This window comes from Danio rerio, chromosome 13 (genome assembly GCF_052040795.2).
Source record: "Danio rerio strain M-AB ecotype USA chromosome 13, GRCz13ab, whole genome shotgun sequence".
Taxonomy (NCBI): domain Eukaryota; kingdom Metazoa; phylum Chordata; class Actinopteri; order Cypriniformes; family Danionidae; genus Danio; species Danio rerio.
The window spans coordinates 25212412-25234842 of record NC_141033.1 but is presented as its reverse complement, the minus strand read 5'-3'; the positions used below and the strand labels follow the sequence as shown (position 1 = coordinate 25234842).

General features: G+C 35.9%; 1 protein-coding gene and 1 long non-coding RNA gene across 3 annotated transcripts; one reads left to right on the top strand and one right to left on the bottom strand.

Annotated features, from left to right (window-relative positions):
- Positions 1-57: 57 nt before the first annotated feature.
- On the bottom strand, positions 58-18137 carry dna2 (DNA replication helicase/nuclease 2). Its single transcript, XM_087279257.1, has 23 exons — positions 17858-18137; positions 17710-17757; positions 15696-16642; positions 14271-14444; positions 14010-14193; positions 10741-10889; positions 10416-10547; positions 10051-10279; positions 9768-9885; positions 8999-9155; positions 8709-8900; positions 7972-8202; positions 7746-7862; positions 7539-7648; positions 7263-7372; positions 6004-6225; positions 5258-5451; positions 4938-5027; positions 4400-4607; positions 3538-3627; positions 3264-3446; positions 568-714; positions 58-446 (listed from the first exon to the last, which is right to left on the bottom strand). The coding sequence occupies exons 1-23, from the start codon at positions 17885-17887 to the stop codon at positions 393-395; spliced, it is 4116 nt and encodes a 1371-aa protein (XP_087135383.1). The 5' UTR covers positions 17888-18137; the 3' UTR covers positions 58-392.
- Positions 18138-18312: 175 nt separating this feature from the next.
- On the top strand, positions 18313-21625 carry LOC147841055 (uncharacterized). 2 transcript variants are annotated; one of them, XR_015505946.1, is made up of 6 exons: positions 18313-18356; positions 19448-19536; positions 19629-19694; positions 20091-20276; positions 20511-20849; positions 21519-21625. It is a non-coding gene; the product is annotated as an uncharacterized LOC147841055 (long non-coding RNA). The 2 variants fall into 2 exon arrangements; XR_015505945.1 differs by having other exon boundaries at positions 20022-20276.
- The last annotated feature ends 806 nt before the right edge of the window (positions 21626-22431 follow it).

The following is a 22431-nucleotide window of genomic DNA, read 5'->3' as shown; positions in this document are numbered from 1 at the left end:
TTGTTTATCTTGTGTTAATTCAAAACCATTTTAGAGAAAAAGTAATGCCAAATGTAATAATTGGTGAAATATTTTATTAAACAAAACCTTAAAATTCTGAAAAATGTAAGAAAAACAAATATAAATACTTACATTTATACATTTCTGTATATATAAAATGCACATGTTCAAAACGGTCTAGACACTACATGGATAAAACTATAATGACTTTAAAAATGTGACATGAGGTAGAAATTAATTTCGCTATTCAGTCATGAAGGCAACTATATTAACAGTACAGTACAGTTATCTGAATCGTATGTATTATTTTACTTAAGTGTTTTTTTCAAGTAACTGTTCACAGCATTATCTTTGTGATGTAGCACACAGTTTACAAGAGGTTTTTATTTTTATCAGAAGATGACTCCAGGTAGTCCCTCGTGTGCAGCAGGAGGTAGCTGGAAGATGTGACTTCAGTTAAGGAGAAATTAAAAATATGGTAAAAAAAAAAGTTAAGCTAGGTCATTTAAAAAGCCTGGATAAACCTGTGATGAGATTCTGCCATTTTATTGCGGTTGTGAAGGATATCATATCTTCCTGCTGAAGGTGGCAGAGAAGTTTCTCCAGCGGTGCGTACCGGCGAAGAGTGGGGGCAGAGCCCAGCATGAGGAGCTTGTGTTTGGCTCTAGTGATGGCCACATTCAGCCTACGCCAGTCCTGGAGCAACTCTCCCAGCTGAAAAGTTATGCAAATTTGTTACAAACCTACACTCAAAAAAATAGTTTCTTCAAATGACTTATTTAAAATAGGCTGAAGAACACAATTCCCCACTATATTTTGGGAAAACTTAATTGTTTTATGTTCATTCAGCCTAAATGAGTAAAATCTAATAAGTTAACTTAATTCCTTCATGTTATCCTAACACAAATGCATTGTGTGGAACCCAGGATTTTTTAGTGTACACTGCTTTGAAAAATGGCAACACTTTAGTTTAGGAACAAATATTACATGCATATTATAAAAGCATTGGCTGTATATTATCACTCATAGAGTACAAATTATGTATTATCTTATTCTACATCCATAATTATTGATAACTGCCTAATAACTAGGCCCACATGGAATCTGCGCGCGCAGAATTCCGCAGATTTCTGGAGATTTTTAGCCCATTATTAATTCTGTTTATTTACTTTAGTAAATGTGTAAATATGAATTTATTCAGTTTTTATTCAGTAATTTATTACTTTTTATTTAATATATTAAGGTTTTAGTTATGATACTCCGCTGAATACTCCTAAAATAATTCCGCAGAAAACCACAGATTTTTACCAAAATTCTCAGCAGAAATAGCAAAAAACGTCCGCAGATTCCGTCTGGCCCTGCTAATAACTATTAATTGGAGAAAATCAGAAGTTTACGTATTAAAAAGTCATGGTAAATGGTTCATTAATAGGGAGAAGAAAATGAAATGAATTAAATTTACAGGCATTAGCAGAACTTATCAATGTCATGTATATCTATTTGGGATGTAAAAATTCACCTGACTCACGATTTGATACGATTTAGTCACAATTTTTTATATAATTTGAAACAAATTTAAGGTGAAGAGCTCTTTTTTTTTCTTAAATGCTGCACTTTTTTGCTAAACTTTTCTGCCATAATTCAATTACTATTAAAAAAAAAAAAAAACTGAAGAAGACTTAATATATCAAACTAAAACGGTGACTGTGCTGGGATTCGATTTTCAGCCAGCTCACGGTAAATCGTTACATCCTATATCTGGCAGAAAAATTTTTAGGTTTTACAGAGTTAATATATTTACAGTAACAATAGAGTATTAGCAGTATACTTTTTAGAGTATTATCTAGTCCCAAAATACGATATCGTTGTAATACAAGTTTTAACAATTTAATACATTTGATAATTTGATAATTTGTCTACAGCTATCATAGGCAGATTCTGATGAGAAAGTCACATGATAAATCAAAGCTTACCAAACACAGCTTTTCCACAATCTGAGGTGGTAAACTAAGTATACAGAAGGTGCCTTTGTGAAGAGAAGGAGATTTGAGCCCAAGAGCTTTGGGACACACAATTTTACAATTGCTTCAATCACAGTTTGTTCTGTTGCTTAGTTACATTCATTTAGTCACAATTCAAATGGCCCTGTCAATCAGCACTTGTTTACATCCTCCACATTTCTTTTATATTTAATTTCCTACTGTGCTGTTGATGAAGTGGCACATTAAACTTTCAGAGGAGTTTCATGCAAAAAAATCTGCTGAATGCTTTTGCTGCTTTAATGATGCATCAATCTTTATAAAAGTTCACAATGTTGTAATAGATTAAATATAACATGGATAACGTCAGGGTAGATAGTTTAAACCCTTTTAAATCTCTATTCGTAATCATCAGTTTGCCACATCGGCCATGTTTGTAGTTTTTAAAGAATTTAACATGTTTGTAGTTTTATTTGAACCTTCAATGTGCAGTGTTTTGTAAGCAATATGTGCCATTAGAGCACAGTGAGCACAGATCTGTACTTTGAATTTCTACCTGAATGTGTAGATCATCTGAGTAACTACAATACTCGATTAAACACAATATAATTTGGGAATTTTATTGTCTAATACTATATAGCAGGGCTCACCAGACTCGTCCTGGTGGGCTGGTGTCCTGCTGATTTTAGCTCCAACCCTAATCAAACACCAGAACATGCCAATCAAAGTTTAAAGCTGCGGTCACACTGTTCTCCCCAATAGACTTCCATTCATACACATAGGAATGTGACACACTGAAAACGCAAGCTCGTGTGACAAGTTTCGCAGTTGCCTGCAATGGAAAGTTCAAGCTTGGTGAACTCTGACATGCGAAATCGCATCATGTGGCTGCGTAAGACAAATAAAAGATCAAACCATGACCTCTCTGTACAGAAATTTCAAATATGGACCAATCGCTCGATTTTTTTAATGTCTAATCATCTTGTTGAATCCCACCTCATTTAGCAGCGCTGTACAACAAAATTTTGCAAGCTCAAACTCTGGGGTGGCCGCTGCACTACTGGGTATACTTAAAACTTCCAGGCAGGAGTGTAGAGGAAATCTAGAGCTAAACTCCTCAGAACACCAGCCCTTCAAAACCAAGTTTGGTGACCCCTGCTATAGAGGATGGATATTATGCAAATGTTTGTGCAGTGAATAACTCCAATTATACTACACTTTGCTGATAATAACAACAGTAACAGGCCCCTTAAATATTCGTTTTTCAGTAATGAGACCACTTACGTTGCCTTCAGCATTACTTCTAACAAAAGACACGATGATGACGCTCTTGTCACGTCCTTGGTATTTGTCCACAGTGTTGACTTCAAGTGCTTTAAAGGCGTCTCCCTGAAGCAGACTGGAGATAACTTTCAGCTGTTGTCGATACGGAGCGATGACCCCAATATCACATGCTCTGCATCCAGCCTACAAACACATTATTTTCAATCATTAGAGGAAAAAAAAAAAAAATCAGAAGATTTCTTTACATTGCATACAACAAATGACATGTTCATACCTTAAGCAGCAGAGTAACAAGGCCTTGTACTAAAACAGCTTCAGTGTGATTACTGATCCCACTTTTCTCCACAGTTTCAGGGGCTGGAACCTGCAAATAAAAAACTACATCATATAATAATGATAAGGCAAGAACTTTTCTGGGATTCCATGAGAGGCAATAAAGGTTCAGATTGCGGCATGTCAACAAAAAACATGCCCTCCTATTGCTTTGGCTTTAATTTTATGGCTAGACTGCAAATCTGAAAATGACATCAGAAAATGCAAATCACAGATGACAATTGGGCAAAAACAAACTTAACAACTGAAATGGTGAATAGTGTTACTACATAAACTACAGCACTGCTATCATTCCACAAATTTTCACACAAGATTTGAATTTACAAATAATAGATCAGGTTCATTAGTATTTTGGAGATAAAACTGTTTCAACAGATTAAATATCACTTCATGAACGCAAGAACCACAGACATAATCTGTTACTAAATGAGAACCACAGTTTCAAACTCCTCTCCTTTATTGCATGACCACTATGGCCGTTCAACAACAAAACAATTACTCCCGATCACCCTGGAGGTGACCTTTTTATAGTACATAAAAGTCCTTACTTTCCTTTCCATGTGCTACATACACATCAACTGTCATAACCAAAAATGAACTTAACTGCTCTTTTATTTTATTGGTTTGTTTGCCCAGAAAGCCACTTTTGATTAGCTAAAGGTTTTCAACTTGCTTGCAATGATTAGTTAAACATTTTACTCAGGTCAACCAAAATCGACATTTTTTCTTTCAAAACAAATGGGATCATGTCACTATGTTTCTTGTTATGAATTGGGTAAAAAACAAAACGATGACAGACTGACCTCAGAGGTGTCCAGGAAACAGACAGGACTGTTGGGCTCCAGTGCGGCCTGGACCCAAGCACTGTACTGCGGCTGACACACGTACAGCTCCAGCTCCTCCTCTGCCTGAGCTCTACTGGGCAGCTGAAGCACTGCGTTTGCCGTCTTCTCAGAGCCACACTCCAGCCGGCCCTCATACATCAGAGCATTGCTGAGAGACATGATCGCACTGAAGGACACAAAACAACAAGTGTTGGAGCTGTACAGTCACAAATGGATGTTGTGAAAATTATTACAGATATTTCAGATTTAAAAAGGTTAGTTTGTAAAATTAAACTTGCATATGGTCTCTTTACATCATTATCTTTATGAATACTTGATACTGATCTGGAAGATGCTGATTAACACTATTTAATGCAGAGGTAATTTAAATTGTGTGTGTCAGGTGTTTCTTTGCCTCCATGTTGTGCATTATTGAATTTATTTTCATGCACAGCCATAGATTATCCCTTACTCATGCTATTTTACAACCTCATAAGTGAATTGTCAGACTCCTCACCTGTTCATCCTGTACTGCACATTCAGCTGAACAACAGCATCCCTGTGGTGTTCCAGACGTTTGAACAAACTCTCATCCATGCCCAAGGACCTAAGTAAAAAAAAAAATTATATACATACATACACACCATTTAAAATCTGTGCAAAGACTTTGGACAAAGCAATAAGTTGTGCTAATAAATGATATTAGTAAGACTTTCAAAAAATAATAATAATAATAATAATTCACAAAAACTAAAAAGCTAAGATACAAATGGCATTCAAAGTAAAATTGTGAATATCTTTCAGAAGTTCACCTGAATGAGGACACAAGCACATTACCTGGCCTCAGCATTCTGCACAATAGGAGGAAGCTGTTGATGGTCTCCCACCAAGACAAAGCGCTGGGCGTAGAACAGTGGACCTATACACACAGGCTGACTGATCTGAGACGCCTCATCAACGATGCAGAAGTCAAAGCGCCTGCGGCTGAAAATTGGGTGTTTAACACCCATACAAGTCGTGGCCACAATCAGCTGAAAAATAACCATTTATTGAGGCTTAAGTAAGTGTTTTTTTTCTCATCATGTAAAAATAGCAAAATATAGAGTAATTAAAATATTTTCATATTATATTATTAATAGATATATGTTCAAAATGTTCAGGGCAAGAAAGATTTTTTTTAATGGAAATTAAAGCAAAAACACATTACAAGATCAGAAGTACAAATCCAGTCTTGTGTTGCAGTGATAAATTTAAGCAATACCATAATTATCTATTTTTTAATCTATTTTTATTTATTAACAAAAAAAAATCAATATTATGTAAAAATATCCTACCATAAATTTATCAAAACTTTTTTTTTTTTATTTGATTAGTAACGTGCATTGCTAAGGACTTCATTTGGACAATTTTAAAAGTGATTTCACCATATGTAAATCTTTTTTGAACCCCCCTGTAACAGGTGTACCTCACCTCTGCCAAAAATGGTCATATCTTAAAAAGCCATACTGCAAAGGAAAGCTTATTTAATCAGTTTTTAGTTGTGTTTAGTTAGTAGTTTCTTTTACTACACTTGTGTGCCTTACCTCTCTGCTGTACAGTTGTTCCAGCTCCTCTAGAGTTTGGATGCCTTTGGCACGGCATGCCTCCTCTGTGAAAGGCAGGATCTCATGATGGACTTTTTGAGGTCGACCCAGTCTCAGAAAGCCGATCTTAAACCTCTTCAGTTTCAGCAGGATGTTGTCCACAGCAGAGTGGGTGTAGCTAGTCAGAAGAACACTGAAGCCACAAGCATGGAGAATTCGCACCTGTGATAGGAGAAAGTGCGAAATAAAGGTCACATTAACATTCATTTGAAGTAAAACATTTACATTTACATTTAGTCATTTAGCAGACGCTTTTATCCAAAGCGACTTACAAATGAGGACAAGGAAGCAATTTACACAACTAAGAGCAACAATGAATAAGTGCTATAGGCAAGTTTCAGGTCTGTAAAGTCTAAGAAGGGAAGTATTAGTAGTATTAGTATTTTTTATTTATTTTTTTATAATTTTTTTTTGGGGTACAGTTAGTGGTATATCCAGAGAGGCAATTGCAGATTAGGAAGTGAAGTGGAGACTAAATAGTTGAGTTTTTAGCCGTTTCTTGAAAGTAGCGAGTGACTCTGCTGTTCTGATGCAGTTAGGGAGTTCATTCCACCAACTGGGCAGATTGAGCGTGAGCGTTCGCGAAAGTGATTTCTTCCCTCTTTGGGATGGAACCACGAGGCGACGTTCATTCACAGAACGCAAGTTTCTGGAGGGCACATAGATCTGCAGAAGTGAGAGTAGATAAGAAGGAGCAAGGCCAGAAGTCACTTTGTAGGCAAACATCAGAGCTTTGAATTTGATGCGAGCAGCGACTGGCAGCCAGTGCAAATGGATGAGCAGCGGAGTGACATGTGCTCGTTTAGGTTCATTGAAGACCACTCGTGCTGCTGCGTTCTGGAGCAGCTGAAGAGGCTTGATAGAGTTAGCTGGAAGCCCAGCTAGTAGAGAGTTGCAGTAATCCAGTTTGGAAAGAACAAAAGCTTGAACAAGGAGTTGAGCTGCATGTTCAGATAAGAAGGGTCGGATCTTTCTGATGTTATAGAGTGCGAATCTGCACGATCGAGCAGTTCTAGAAATGTGGTCATTTCTAGAAGTAAAAGTCATGTAAAGAAAATGACTTTTTAGTGCAAAAAACCTTGGCTGACTTCAAGTGGAATAAAAAGTCTTGTGTAACATACAGACCAAATATTAAACCCAAAAGTCGCATACATCAGCTAGTGACTAAACATAATAATTTCAAATCATGATAAGCTTACCAGTGTACAGATGGTGGTAGTTTTCCCAGTACCCGGCATTCCCACAATAAGCGTGTAATCTTTAGACAGAAGCACTTTTTTCATTGCTTGTTTCTGGGGTTTGTTGAGTCCTGTGAGGCAGCATTTAATTAAAACACATTAAGTAGGAGTGGAGAAGCTCTATTATTCAAATTAGCACATCAAGGGCACGCTTTAAAGCAGCTCACTGCAGAAAAAGTCAGCTTATTGCTATTAAATGTGATAAGATTCTCGGGTGAAGGCAGTGTATGAATGCACCTTTCAGAATGTTGGCCACAATGTCCTTGGCATCTCGTGGCAAAACACTGCTGAGGCTGTCAATGAACTGAGGAGGCCTGAATTCCACAATCAACTCTCTCAGTCTTTCACTGCATAAATATAAACATATGTAGTTTGAAATGGTATCAAAAACATTAGCAGTGAAACACTTAAAGATGGAAAACAGAACTAAGGTGATGTTCAGACCTTGTTGGAGTGTTTTCCATTAACATAGAAAGGTTTCCGAGATGAGTGCTAAGACCACCTGCACCTTCATCCTGGTCCAGTCGGAAAACAGTGTTTGAGGAATACTTGGAAAGGTTTCTGCAACAATTTGAATGTAGAATAAAGGTATTTTGTAGCCTAACTTAATAGATTCTAGTAAATTAATAACAAAACAAAAAAAGAACAAAAATCACAAGAAGATACTTACTTGTCCAGCGAGCAAGTAACTCGGTTAACTGCAATTTCTGTGACGTATCCGGTGGACAGGCCAATGAGCACAGAGTCCTGATCACTGACAACAATCCTATCACCCACTATCAGGCCAGTAAGAGTCTGCTCGCCCTCCTTCCTCTCAAAGCTGTGCTTGTAAACACCATCAGACAGAATGCTAACGCCTCCAGCTAACCGCATGTTACCCGCACAGCCACCAATTTTCTCCCTGAGAACCAAACAACATAAGAACAGGGATGCAACTAACAGCAAATACATTCAATTAATTCTATCAAAAACCATTTATTTTTTAGGACCTTAAAATATATGAAAATGTTTTTATGAATGGCTTGATGCAAATCTTGGAAGAGATAATATTATAGAATAAACAATTTAATTCAAGTTAAACCCTTTTCAGGATTTGACTGCTCTGTGAAAGTGTACTGATCAATGTCTACATGTGAGAAAATGTGTCTTGCTTTAACCTTCACAGTTTATATAGATTGCATTTACAATGTATTTTTTAAATTAAACAGACATTTTGCTCAAAAGCATTGGTGGGAGGAACATTATACTGGAGAAAAAGAAATCCCTCAGCTTTAACTATAAATATCTTTATTTTGCACTTCAAAGGTGAATAGAAAGGCTTTCAGGTAGACTTAGAATGACATTAGAGTGAGTAAATGATTAAATAATGTACCTTTTTCTGAGAATTAATTAAGTAAAAACGCCCACCTCTGTTGAGCAGTCTGAAGCCAGATATTACGCCGACCTCCTTTATTCTCCATGGTGAGAGCCTCCAGTGAGCAGAGCAGCAGCCAGTGGCTAAAGTACTGGAGGTGCACCTGACTGAGGTGTTCACTCTCTGACTGCACAAAGGCCTGTGGATTTTCACTGCACTTCTCCACAGGATCTCTCTCCACAGCTCTAAACAAATGATAGATTTTGGCAGCAGCTCAATGACATTAAAGAACTGTTTGACTTTTCAATTGTGAAGAGAACATGCAAAGAGTAGAAAATGGCACCTGTTGTAAATTGCACAGTTCCTTTTCTGAGGACAATATTTGCAAGTTTGCTGGTCAGATACAATGGCAGGCAATTGGGCCATTTGACTTTTCCCATCCACCTTGATCAGGTTGTTGCCAATGTGATGGGCCAATGAGTTCCTTATTTTAATCAGCTCTATGATAAGGAAAATACTGAAGGGTTAGTTCAACAAAAAATTACTTTGTCTCATGTTATTCCAAACCCATAATCTGATCATCTTCAGAACACAAATGAAAGCAAAACATTTGATCATTATAAAAATTCAAGATATTTAATCAAAGTTTTCTGAAGACATGCAAAGACCTAATGAACAGATATAATTCAGGCCTTTATTCACATATGAACACACCTCATAGGTTCATGCTGAAGGTCAAATGCGTTGGACTGACAGGAATGAATGAACCTCATTATTCTCATACACCAAGCAAGAACGCTTGAGCTTATGTGAACAAAACTGAAGGCTGCAAACATTGTTTGCTGACAAATGTTTATATCCAAATAAAATCCCTTGATTCAATTTATGAAGCAATCACCTTTTTACCTCTTGATTGATGTTCTGAAGTGTCAGAGAGTATTGGGTCAATAGTTTTAAATGTAAGGAAAGACTTCCCATAGATTAGATATCTTAATTTAGGTTTCAAAGGTGGAAGAATGTCTTTTGTATTTAAAACAACATGAGAATGCATAAATGTAAACAGAATCTTCATTTCTGTCCTTTACAAGTATAAACCTCTATATAAATCTAACCTCTCCTGTCCATGTGATTGCCCACAACAGGATGTAGACTGCCAGTCTTCAAGTAGACAAGGAAACCTGCCTCTGGATCACAACGTCTAGCTGAGCTCATCAGTGTGTACAGAATAACCTAAAATACAAACAATATGTCAAGCATCAAGCAACAAGTACTGATATATATATATATATATATATATATATATATATATATATATATATATATATATATATATATATATATATATATATATATATATATATATAAAATTTTTTATAGGTGATTGTGTTTTTGTACCTGACTGCGATGCTCAATGGAGTTAGACTCTTTGCCAGTTTTCAGCTCCAGTGGCACAATTCTTTCCATGGGCTTCCTGCCTCTCCGGTGAATCTTAACTCCAGCTGTGACATCAATCTTTCCCTTCAGACCAAAACGTGGACACCAAATGTTCTCCTCAATGTCCACAAAATCAGTAACCATCACGCTACTGGAAGCATCTTGTTTGCTCAGAGCCCCATCACTAGGGCTAACAACAAAGAACCACATAAACCATTAACTTCATCCATAACATTACATTGAAGAAACCAGAAAATGCTGACAGCAGACTGCATGACACATCCAATAAACATTTGTTAAAAGAAGTATATAAATAATACACTCACAGTTTTAGAGTCAGCTGTTTTTGTCCTGCCTGTTGGGAAGTGTGGAGGTATTGTTTTGCCCATTCAGATATAGAGGGAAGATATTCTTCAACTTCCTGTCTCATGTCAGCCTGAGTCAGCTTTAGACTGTACCTAATTTAATGAAACATGAAAAAACACAATATATAGCCAGTAGTGTCATTTACATCTATTTTAAGGCAATAGCATAACATATAGTATTACTATGGTCAAAAGCTGCTTTACTAAAATTTAAGGCAAACAAGTACAAATGGCAGCCCAAGTTTGCCACTAAAGGTGGAGTTGACAGTTACAGGAGAGTACATACATTTGTCCGAGGTAGTTGGGGCTTCTTAAGGCCTCCGTGGCAAATGTCTGTATCTTCTCTGAGGAGAAATCTGAGGACATGGCTGCTTTTTGAAAGATATCATGAACTATTGTACCATTTAACATCTGCTTGGATCCACCATCAAATGCCTGTTTAAAAACAGCAACACCACACACACAACAATTTTTCAGTGTTGAGTAAAGTTACTTTTAAAAATAATACATTACTAATGTATACCATCTTACTCTTTAAAACAGACAAAAAAAAAAACCAACAACACATTAAAATGTAACTTCCAGATTTAATATGCTTATATATGCTACATACGGAAAACTCTGTAAGTTAGAATAATACTTAATAATAATAATAATTAATAAATAATAATTAATAATAAAGTTAATGTTTAAAATGAACTGCTACACTAAACTGACAATCAGCACTGAAATAAAAGCTGAATTGACATTTAGACTTCACATTACTTATTACAGCTAATCATCAACTTGTTTCAACACCCATTGACTGTTTTCATGGCAGATTTATTCAAACACCTTAAAGTGCTGTATGTAATTTTTGGACTCTTCTAAAGGATAAAAATACCATAATATGTTTGCTAATATTTAAGAAATGTCGAAGTGAACATTTTGGTTTATCTGAAAAACAATGCTGAAGTCAGATATTTTGCTTAGAAACTGTGAGTTATATGCTGGTACCCTGTCTTTGTTTTGGTTTGCCAGTTTAGCCAAATATATTTCAGCACCCAGGTTGCCTTGGTTGAAAACCACATATTTCATTCAAAAAGGCTCTCAAAGCATGCGCCCATGACCGAAACGCAACCTCCAGTGGACAGTAGCAGACTCCGAAACCAGAGACAGATTCAGAGTTCAACATGAGGTGGTTATTAATTAGCAAATAACATAAATATTGGAAACATAAACAATGGGTGAGCATGTTGCATTGTAACCCTGTGTCCTAACAACACAGTAGCCGCGTTTCAACTATCACGCCTAAAGTGAGCAAGCCAGGGTGAGCCAAGGCCAGTCGCGTTTCCACTGTCACTTCCGGGGCCTAATCGGGCCAAATCGAGGCTTTCTTTGGGCCAGCGGCCGGCTGTTTTCGGCCCGCCGAATACGTTGGGCCAAAGAGGGCCAGCTGGGCCTCAACCTCCTTGATGTTTCAATAACGCATATTAATCTTTACACCATATTAAAGACACAGCACACAGTAAAGGTTTTCGAGAGTTTTTGTCAAGTTTAAAAGGTGCGTTTGTGCGTGTTTAGATGCCTGTATGTGTGTGTGAGACCGAGGAAAAGTGTCCTCCCTTCACAGCTCTGTTGATGCTGCGCGGCTTTTTTCTTTTTGTTATTTATTTTGGAGATAACACACAATATGAACACAACAGAAAGACATGAAACTTTACAAATGTCCTGTCCACAATTGTAAGCTCAAAACAAAATTGTCATATCTTCATAAAACAGCCTAAGCTATATTAAAATAATTTAAAGAATTACAAATATCTGATATAATAAAATCACATTAAAAAAATAAAATAAATATAAAACCAACAAAAGCTAAACCAATTTAGGTATATACACAATACATAAATTAAACCGTTTTAAGCCGTATTAAACTTTCATTTTACAAAGGTCTATCTGAAAATTTTTTTTTATATATATTTTCTAAAAACAATAAACACCGGAGAAAATTTGAAATATTATTTATTAAGTATTTGGATACGATGATATTAATCAAATCATGCAAACAGAGCATTTTGGGTGAGTGAAAGCAGAAACTAAGCTACCCTTTTTTCTGTAGGCTTTTTTTTCTTAAATACATGAAGAGCTTTATTAGTGGATAGCTGCTGAGCGCAACGTAATACTTAACACTTTCCTTAAATATCCTTAAATAAAGGGGAATCGCTAAGTTTCAAATAGCCTATAGAGAAAAATTTATGTTTCTGTTCTCTCCGGAGTATTTGGGCTGACTGTTTGACGGCGTCTATCTAAACGAGAATGTTATAAAATACATTTTCTTTTTTCTTTTCATTTTTCTGTCTTTATTAACAGAGAATTTCAGTGGTTTTATATTATGGATGGTGCGCTCACGGCGCTGGGTCCCTCAGTTAGTGGCGAGACCACTTGATTTCGATGCCAACAGTCGGTCGGTGAGTAAATGAATATGATGAATGAGAACACACAGGCCTGTGCGTATAGACATATAATGTAATGCTGTACAGTAACGGGTTATTTGTTAGTTTTGGTTTTCTTTATTTGATTTGTTTCGTGATGATGTAATGGTGAGCTTTATCTGCCTTATTCCCGCTGAAGTGGGCGGGTTGTGTGACGTTTGATTTGGGGGACGTTCTGGGGGCGGGGTTTGCGTGACGCGATGCGAGTTACTAGCCCTTCAGTGGAAACGCGACTTGATTTCGGCCTCACTGCTCAACCTCCCGGGCGATTGGCCTGGCCTGGCACGATAAAAGCCCTGGCTCGTACTGGCCCGACAGTGGAAATACAGCTACTATGTGACTAGATTTGCAGTGATAAGCAATGCGGCTCTTTGCATCAGACAAAATATGACAGAAATTTAAATACAACCATTCAGAAGCAAAGAAAGTGCACTTACTGCACTTCAAAGAAATGGTAAGGTTTATAATTAAATTAATACATATTAAACCTTTTTAACATTATTAAATGTATTATTAAATGTGCTGAATCACTGATATGTGTTGGTTTACATTATTTCACGGTTCTGAACTTCAATTTCAAACGGTTTATTTTATTTTCAAGATCTGAGTTAACTATCTGCTGCTGCTTTCAGTAGTATGGCAGTAAATGTAATGTAAAACGGCCTTCAAATTCACATTATTAGCATTTAATGCTGAATAAAGCACATGAGGTGTACCTCAGTTGATCATCTTATCAAGTTTTCTATTGTTCAGCTGCAAAATGCAAAAAAAATAGAAGGCGTTTCTAAAATATAAATTCCAGGTATTGGTTAGGACAAAAAAAAACTTTTAATATAAAAATATTCCTTCCATCGCATGTCGTTGCCTTTATTTAGACCAAGATTTAAATTAGCCTAAAACAGCCTTTAGCTGCTCAATACTTCTGTCGAGGTGGTCAATCTGGTAACATGCGCTTGCATGTGTTTTGATCCAGAAGTGCAATACCTACATGTTACACCTTTAACAATCTGACAAAGTTGAGCTAAACTGTAAATCCTTTTTTCTTCTACACGTACACACACTCACACACATTACATTTCCACACCTTGAACATCTCTCCCAGCACCCCTCGCCTCATACAGCGAATGCTGTTGGCAATGCTGGTCCCAGATATCAGCAGGTCAGGCAGAAGAATCAGGAAAGCAGAGTCTCTATCAACTGTCCACAAGCCGGAAACACACTTCCCTTCCAAGTGAATGATGTCCCCTACAGTTACCAGAGTACTTTCCCTACAGAAAAAGAAAGAGACAATCAATAGAAAGAACTTCATTGAGAATCTCTCGCATAATCAAATCATGTTTTGTACCAGCCATCTTTGAGAATGCAGGTCTCTGTGGCCTGACTCGTCTTTGAGCAAGTGATGGTCAAGTGCTTCTCTGAGCAGCTTCTTGACGAGGTAACGTCCTGCACATCCAGCACCCAATATCGGTTATGAACACCAGAGGCCAGCACAACATGCTCAGGTATGCCTTTGTTTTTTCTTGGAAAAAAGAAAAGGAAATTATATTAGGATTAAAAACAGATTTCTTGAAGTTTTTGTGGATTTTTTAAATAATGATTCATTTATTTTCTTTTTGGCTTAGTCCCTCATTTAATCAGGGGTTACCACAGCGGAATGAACCGCCAACTTATCAAGCATATATTTTATGCAGCGGATGCCCTTCCAGCTGCACCCAAACACTGGGAAACACCAATACACTCTTGCATTCACACCCACACATACATCATTCATTTGTTCATTTTCTTTTTGGCTAAGTCCCTTTAATAATCAGGGGTCGCCACAGCCGAATGAACCGCCAACTTATCCTGCATATGTTATTCGCAGCGGATGCCCTTTCAGCTGCAACCCATCACTGGGAAACACCTATACACACTCAATCACACACATACACTACGGACAACTTAGCTTAACCAATTCACCTACAGTACTACCCTGTCCCCTCAATAATGATTATTAAACAATATTATACTGACAGTGTTGGCAGCTAGTATAAATAAAAATGCATGATTTTAGTAACTTTTTGTATAAGTAATAATCAATGATTTATTGAATCGTTCAATCAAATGATTTGTTCAAAACGGCTGATTCATTTAGAAACTAAACAAGTGAAATTTTTACAATTGGATCACTGACAGAAAACAAGCAAAATAAGATATTGATGGTTAGTAAAAATATAAAATCAATGTCACATTTGTGATTTTGCTTAGCTCATTTCTAAGAAAATAGCGTGTGACTTTACTTAAAAGGATAGTTTACCAAAAATGCAAATTTCCTCACCATTTCTGAACACTCAGGTAGTTCTAAACTTTTATAAATGTCTTTCTTTTGTTTGACACAAAACAAAATGTTCAAAATAAAGTTGAAAAATAGCAGTCATGGATATCCATAGTAGAAATAAAACACTATGGAGGTCAATGAAATCTTTTTTTGTGTTCAATAGAAGAAAGAAACTCGGGGTGAGTAAATAATGACAATTTTCATCTCTTTAACCTGAAAATATAAAAGATAATACAGGAGTATAGTTTACTTCTATTGTTTTTATATTATTTGTTTCTAATTTATTTATACTTGTGTCTTTTATTCCTGTTTATGTAAAGAACTTTGAATTGCCACTGTTTATGAAATGTGCTATATAAATAACCTTGCCCTGCCTTGCCTTACTTGAATTATGGCGTTTTAAATGAAAGCTTATTTATGTGCACATAAATAGGATGAATAAAAGACTCATACTCATGACTGAACTTCTTGGGTTTTGGTGCCTCAGATTTTTGCTCCATCCCTTCATCAAACCAATCGTCCATCAAATCGGCAAAATCGTCCTCAAATGGTACAGGCAAAGTCTTTCCATCAGTAATTTGTTCTTTCACTTGCAGCTCAGATGTATTTAAGGGCCTCTTCTTAGCAATTGGACAGTTAAGAAAAGTACCTTTTTCTTCAGTAGATCCATTTTGTATCCAAGAACTATACGACATCACAAGATCAAAGTCATTTGTTCCAGAAACGGCACCCATGTCTGCCTCTGACTTCACATTACAAGTAGGTGAATTCTCCTTCTCACTAGTACTAAAGCTCAGATGATGAGAGGATCTTCCTGAGTCTTTTGAGAAACCATTTAATTTTTCATTCATTTTCAAACAAGGTCCAGCCTTCAGTCGGCTACCCTCCAAACTCACAGACTCAGTTTTGATTTTTTTCTCAGGACTCTTAGAGAAAGCTTTTTGCAATGTTTCAGAATATTTATTTTGACTGGCCGTTGCTGAGCTTGGGCCACAATCAGTTATTTTCTGATCTTGAGTAGTCCTGGACTTCTTGGCACTCTGTATGTTTTCAGTGCTGTGCAACAACCTCTTTACGGAGCCTGAGTGACTTACGCCATTCTTGAACTCAAAAGTGTCCTCTGACTCTAAACTGCTGTTTTTCTGTGGCTGCAACAGCTTTCGTGCATTCAGGCTAGGTTTACCCCTGACTCCTTTAGTATGTAGACCACGTGAAACAGGTGAGCGTTTCTCAAATGAAGTGTCTGAAGGCCTCTCGATTCTCAGACTGTCAGGCGTCTCTGGGACAGCAGATGGGTTTGGGGAGCAGGGAACATTTTCGTCCTTCACAAACCCAGTCTTTAAAGAAACAGGGGATCTTGTAATTCCTACTTCACATTTTTTAGGTGACTTTACCGCTACCTGAAAAAACAAAAAATTAATTGAGAAAAAAGTTAAATGCTGAAATGAATGCATTTTAAAACCTTGAACTAACCTAGTGTTTAAAATAAACTGCCATTTGTAAAATATGAAAATAGCACCAGACTCTCCAATTACTCTAATAAATGCTGTTTCTAAAAAAATAAATAATAATAAAAAGTACATTTATTTTTATTAAAAAACAAACAAAAAAAAAACAGCCCTTTCTTTCAAAAAGCTTTAAAAAATGTCTTGTGTTTAAGCATGGGCCGGATTAAGATAACGGTTTGATAATAAATATCTGTTAATAAAAAATATCATGGTTTCACGGTATTGTGATTACCGCTCTAAAATATGTTCTTTTTAAATGTCTGGGTAAAAAAATAATAATAATTTTCCCCCTTTGAACACAACATATTTTATTTTGAGAAACATTTAAAATATTTTGGGATAGCGAACATGTCTGGCTAGGCATCGGACGCTAACCGTTTTCAATATTACTGTGGTTTGGAAAATTCAAGGTTTTAAAACAGCGAACATTTTCTGTAATACCGTTCCTAAGTATCTGTAAGATTTTTTATTTACATTTTTGTTTTTTATGACAACAGTATCTCTAGCAGAAAAAATATCCAAAGATGCCATTTTAAATTGTACAGAAATCTTTGTTTTTGAAACAAATGAAGACAGCAGAAGTCAATGACTCGTTTTAATTATATGGTCTGACATGTTTACTGCTCCAAAATATCATAAATCTTTCGAAAAAAAAAAAGAATATATTGAATTTAAAGGGGAAAAAGGTTTTGTTTTTTACCAAGAAATTGAAAAAGAATATATTTTGGAGCAATAATTACAATACCGGGATACTGACTGTTAAACGTTTTTTTCATAAATAAAATGTAAGGAAAGTGAATTGTGATCAGAGCTATCGGTCTCTAACCTTCAAACATCCTTTTGTGCTGTACAGAATAAACAGTCATTGAAGTATGAAACAACATAAGTGTGAGTAAATAATGATGACGTATCATCATTTAAATGTTTAGGTGAACTGTCCCTGTCAGTCGTGTCCTTACCTTTGAGAGGAAAAAGGAAGAAATGTTTGATTGAACTCCACTGACCATCTAAGATTAAAAGGAAAATATGTTAGTTAAGGCAACCCGATTTTCACAACTTAAAAACATCTAACAATATAGCAGCAAACGAACTGAATTAAATACTCACAGATGATCGGCTGGATTTGCACTTCATCATTGTAGACGTATGTGAATAAAATGACTGAAGGCGTTTTGTTCTTTGCAGAAAAGCATAACACTCATTCAAAAACTTCAAGCATCTCACACCACTGTAAAGCTGCTCTAAAAGATGAACTTCGTCCAGAAACTGATGACGTTATTCTTACAGCCAGACGGACATCTGAACGTAATTGTTACTTTCACATGAATTAAATGCAATTGCTGGCGTAAATAACCTTTGATTCATCTGTGCAGTGAAACAGATTCCCGCGTAGAATTAATAAACATCACATGATAAGCAACTTCTTCTTCGTTGTTTCTTGTTTGCGGAACTTCCGAGAAGGGTAATTCTGCACAACTGGAGTAGCTGCACTCTCAGGACCGCATTTTTAGGACCGCATCTTTAGGACCCTAGTTTTTTGTGACAGCGTCACCTGTCGGATTGGATCATGGATGCGCTAATGGACGACACGGATGACAAGGAAAGTGTAAGTACCGATTTTTCTATTAAGTTTTATTTTAAACTGTTAAAGTATGTGTTTATTTTGTAATGCTGCTGTTTTATACTGTGAGTTTATGCAGAAATGCCAGATTAGCCTGCATGATTTACCCCACTTTTAAGGGTCTGGGACAAAAATGTACCGTGACGATTTTTTTTTCCAGAAGAAGAATAAAATAATATAATAATAAATATGGATAATTTTACACAGCCAGAGTGAGAGCTGCTATAACTGTTAATAATTTTCTAGAGTTCGTTTTCTAGTTTGATTATACGACGTTCGTAGCTCGTGACCATGGTTTAATGAAGCATTGTTGATTTAATGGCTTGTTGACTTAACGGCTAATGTGCTTAGTGACATGCATTAAACTAAGATGGTAAAAGCACGTTTGATGTAAGTGTTTCAGATTTATCTATATTTTACTGAATTCGTGTTATTCGTTGTATTACATTAGCACATTAAAAATTGTGCTGACTGCCTGTTTGCCCCACAATACTGTATGTGTTATTAGCCTGTTGTTTTGTCATCGTTTTACAGTGATGAATGAGATTCTGAAAGTTAGGCTTATTCTGCAGGTCTTAACCATATAGAGTCTCATATCTTTAATTTATATCAGGTATGTTTTACCTGGCGAATAAGAAGTGATGGCCAATATGATTGGATTGCTTAGGCTCATTGTAGGAGGAAAAGAAAACAAACTACAGGAATATTTTCATTGAGGTTATCTCAAACTGTTGAGTAACACTTTATAACATCTGCATACTATAAATAAATAATTATTAAGCATTTATTAACTAGTTAATTTATTAATATTTTATTTGTTTAGCATTAACTCTACATTTAATAGACATTGATAAGCAGTTTATAAATACAGTTACAAATGCTAGCTGTGTTCTTGAGTTTATAGCATATCTATGATGAAGTGCAGATTATCTGTGGTGTTCATTTTCCAGAGGAATGTCTGGCCAAATAAGTATATAAACTGCATGCTGGGTGCTACTCATTTATGAATCCATGTAAAATGATTTGCTGTTCTGTGGTGGTATTTTAGTTCATATTTAAATGATTTTTTTTCATAGGCCATCGTACATCCTCTGGGTGTCTTGAGGAGCTGGTCTTTGGATGATGCTGAGCAGGTCTTTCTTTCTGGTAAAGATTATCATTACAGGTCAGAATATGGTTAATTTTGGCACAATGCTCAAAGAGCCTTTTTGTTACTGGTATATATGTTAACTCAACAGTGATTGTTCTCTATTTCAGTGAAGTAAAATAATTTAACAGACAGATTTACAAACAACTGACGAAAGAAAGGAGACCATTCAATAGGTGGGTATTGCTCTTATATACTTAAAAATTTCCTGTTTGGTTCTCCCAACAGTGCATACGCTTAAGCCAGAAATATATATATATATATATATATATATATATATATATATATATATATATATATATATATATATATATATATATATATATATATATATATATATATATATTATAGCTAACACTGTAAAGCAAATGTTTGTTACCTCTTATATTAAATATTAATCTAAATTTAATTTCATAACAATTGATTAACCTTTTGAGTTCATATACATTGTTTTACATATTCAAGAATATATATATATTCATTCATTTTCTTTTTTGGCTTAGTCCCTTTATTTATCAGGGGTTGCCACAGCAGAATGAACCGCCAACTTATCCAGCATATGTTTTACACAGCGGATGCCCTTCCAGCTGCAACCCAGTACTGGGAAACACCCATTTACACTCATACACTTGAACATGGGGAGAACATGCAAACTCCACACAGAAATGACCACTGGCCCAGCCGGGGCTTGAACCAGCAACCTTCTTGCTGTGAGGCGACGGTGCTAACAACTGTGCTGCCCTATGTGCTCTATGCGGGTGAGTGGGATTGACAAACCACTTGGAGGGAACACTCTTGCTGTCTTAATGCACCAGACATTTTGTTATAAATAATCATGTGCGTTTCATGTTTATTCATATAACTGCTGTTTTATCTCTTAGCACTTCATTTTTGTCTTGATATTTAATATCTCTTGTTTAAATACACTATGAACAGCAGCTGCGCTAATTATTTTCCTTGTTCCCTATTTCCACCTGGGGATATTCATCCAGAGGCCTCTAGAGATCGTAACCTGTGAAGAGATGATGCCACCATAGAGGACTTCTAAATGTATCCATAATTCTGAAACAGACCGTATCATGAGCAGATGCAGTGGTGGTCATGGAGAAGTGGAGAGCATGAGACTGATTAATGAAAGACCCCAGTGACAGATGAGTGCCCACATTGACCCTGTGGTCCAGCCTGAAAACCCGCTGGTGACCTACTCACACCTGCAGCTTCTCCACGATGGACGCCCAATGTTTGCCTCAAGCGCCTAGACTGCAGCTTTGCACGTGAAGTGTGGCCAGAAGAGAAATGGTTGTGCCCAACTGAGCCTAGTTTCTCTCAAGGTTTATTCCTTCCCTTTCATCAATTTGTAAAGTTTTGTTCCTCCACTGTCACCATTGGCTTGCTTGGTTTAAGACTTGTGGAACTGTGCATCGATGGATTTGCTTTTTTTAGTGTTTGGACTTTCAGCAGTGAATACTAAACCACACTGAACTCAACTGAATTTAATAAATGTTAAGCTGCTTTGACACAATCTACATTGCAAAAGTGCTTTAGAAATAAAGATAAAATTAATTGAAATTGAATTGAATATTCAACACGTTTCCATTTTTCTCAGAAAACATATTTATAAAGTTGCTGTTGACTTGAAATTTTCACCAGATGTTGATAACAATTTGTAAAGTAATTAGATTTGTTTTCTATTCATATATATTTTTTTCTTTGGTTTTCAGGTCAATAGCACGTTTAGAAATATGTTTTCTGAGAAAAATGGGAACTTGTTGAATACTTATTTACCCCAGTGTGTATGTATATGTATGTATGTATGTATGTATGTATGTATGTATGTATGTGTATATATATATATATATATATATATATATATATATATATATATATATATATATATATATATATATATAATGTGTGTGTGTGTGTGTGTGTGTATTTATATGTATGTATATGTGTGTGTATATATATACTTGAACTTTCTTCTTCACTCTCATTCACAGGAGCTAAAGTCTACAGCCAGTCTGAATGCAGCAACTGAATAAACAGTGGGGTCATTTTTGTGGTTGAATTGCATTAATAAAAATAAAAGTGTGGATATTTATATAAATGTACATTCTTGAATCATCCTTGCGTCTTGTCTCTCTAAAACCTTTACAACCTGGTTTTAAATTAGTAACTGCAAATGCTGATCCCATTTGATTTCAATTTATTTTCCTTAATACTGAGCTAATTAGTTCAATGTAATGGGGTTCATCAATATACAGTATTTTTCAAGGAATTTAAGACTTTTAAGGCACTCAACTCTATTTATTCATTTATATTTTAGGTGTAAATTCATTTGTTTCATTTTAAAATTGTTACTTAAAGCAGGCGTTTTACACTTGAACCTCTGTAATAAAAGTGCCTGAAAGTTTCCACTATATAATCCAATTCGGTAGGTGGCGCAGTTACAAAACGGGTCCTAGAAATGCAGTTTCACTATGTCATCCAATCCGGTAGGTGGCGCTTCCGCAAAAAACTAGGGTCCTAAAAATGCGGTCCTAAACATGCGGTCCTGAGAGTGCAGCTACTCCAGTTGTGCAGGATCATACTATTGGAACTTCCAACGCCATTGCAGACACACTGCCACCCAGTGACAGCCCTATCAGCCAGTCGAGTCGTTTTGCAGTGATCATTATATCATACATAAACAACAAAACCAACAATTATATCGTTGTTGTTTTTTGTAACGAGAGATAAATTTATGATTACCAAGACAACAAACAAACGCTTATTCATGAGGCTCGTTGTTGAAAGCTAACATGTTTTGCTAGCATTTGTTTGGTTTTGTCAAAATTTTGTACACATAAAAAGAATAAAAAATTTAAATAATGTCTACTTTAGTGTTTCATAACGTTTGTGAAAATAATGCAA

Coding starts and splice junctions, on each gene's coding strand:
- dna2 (XM_087279257.1), bottom strand. CDS start 17,887: ATGATGAAGTGCAAATCCAGCCGATCATCT. Junction 14,194..14,270: donor TGCATTCTCAAAGATGGCTG/GTACAAAACATG, acceptor CTTTTTCTGTAG/GGAAAGTACTCTGGTAACTG. Junction 6,226..7,262: donor CTACCACCATCTGTACACTG/GTAAGCTTATCA, acceptor CTCCTATCACAG/GTGCGAATTCTCCATGCTTG.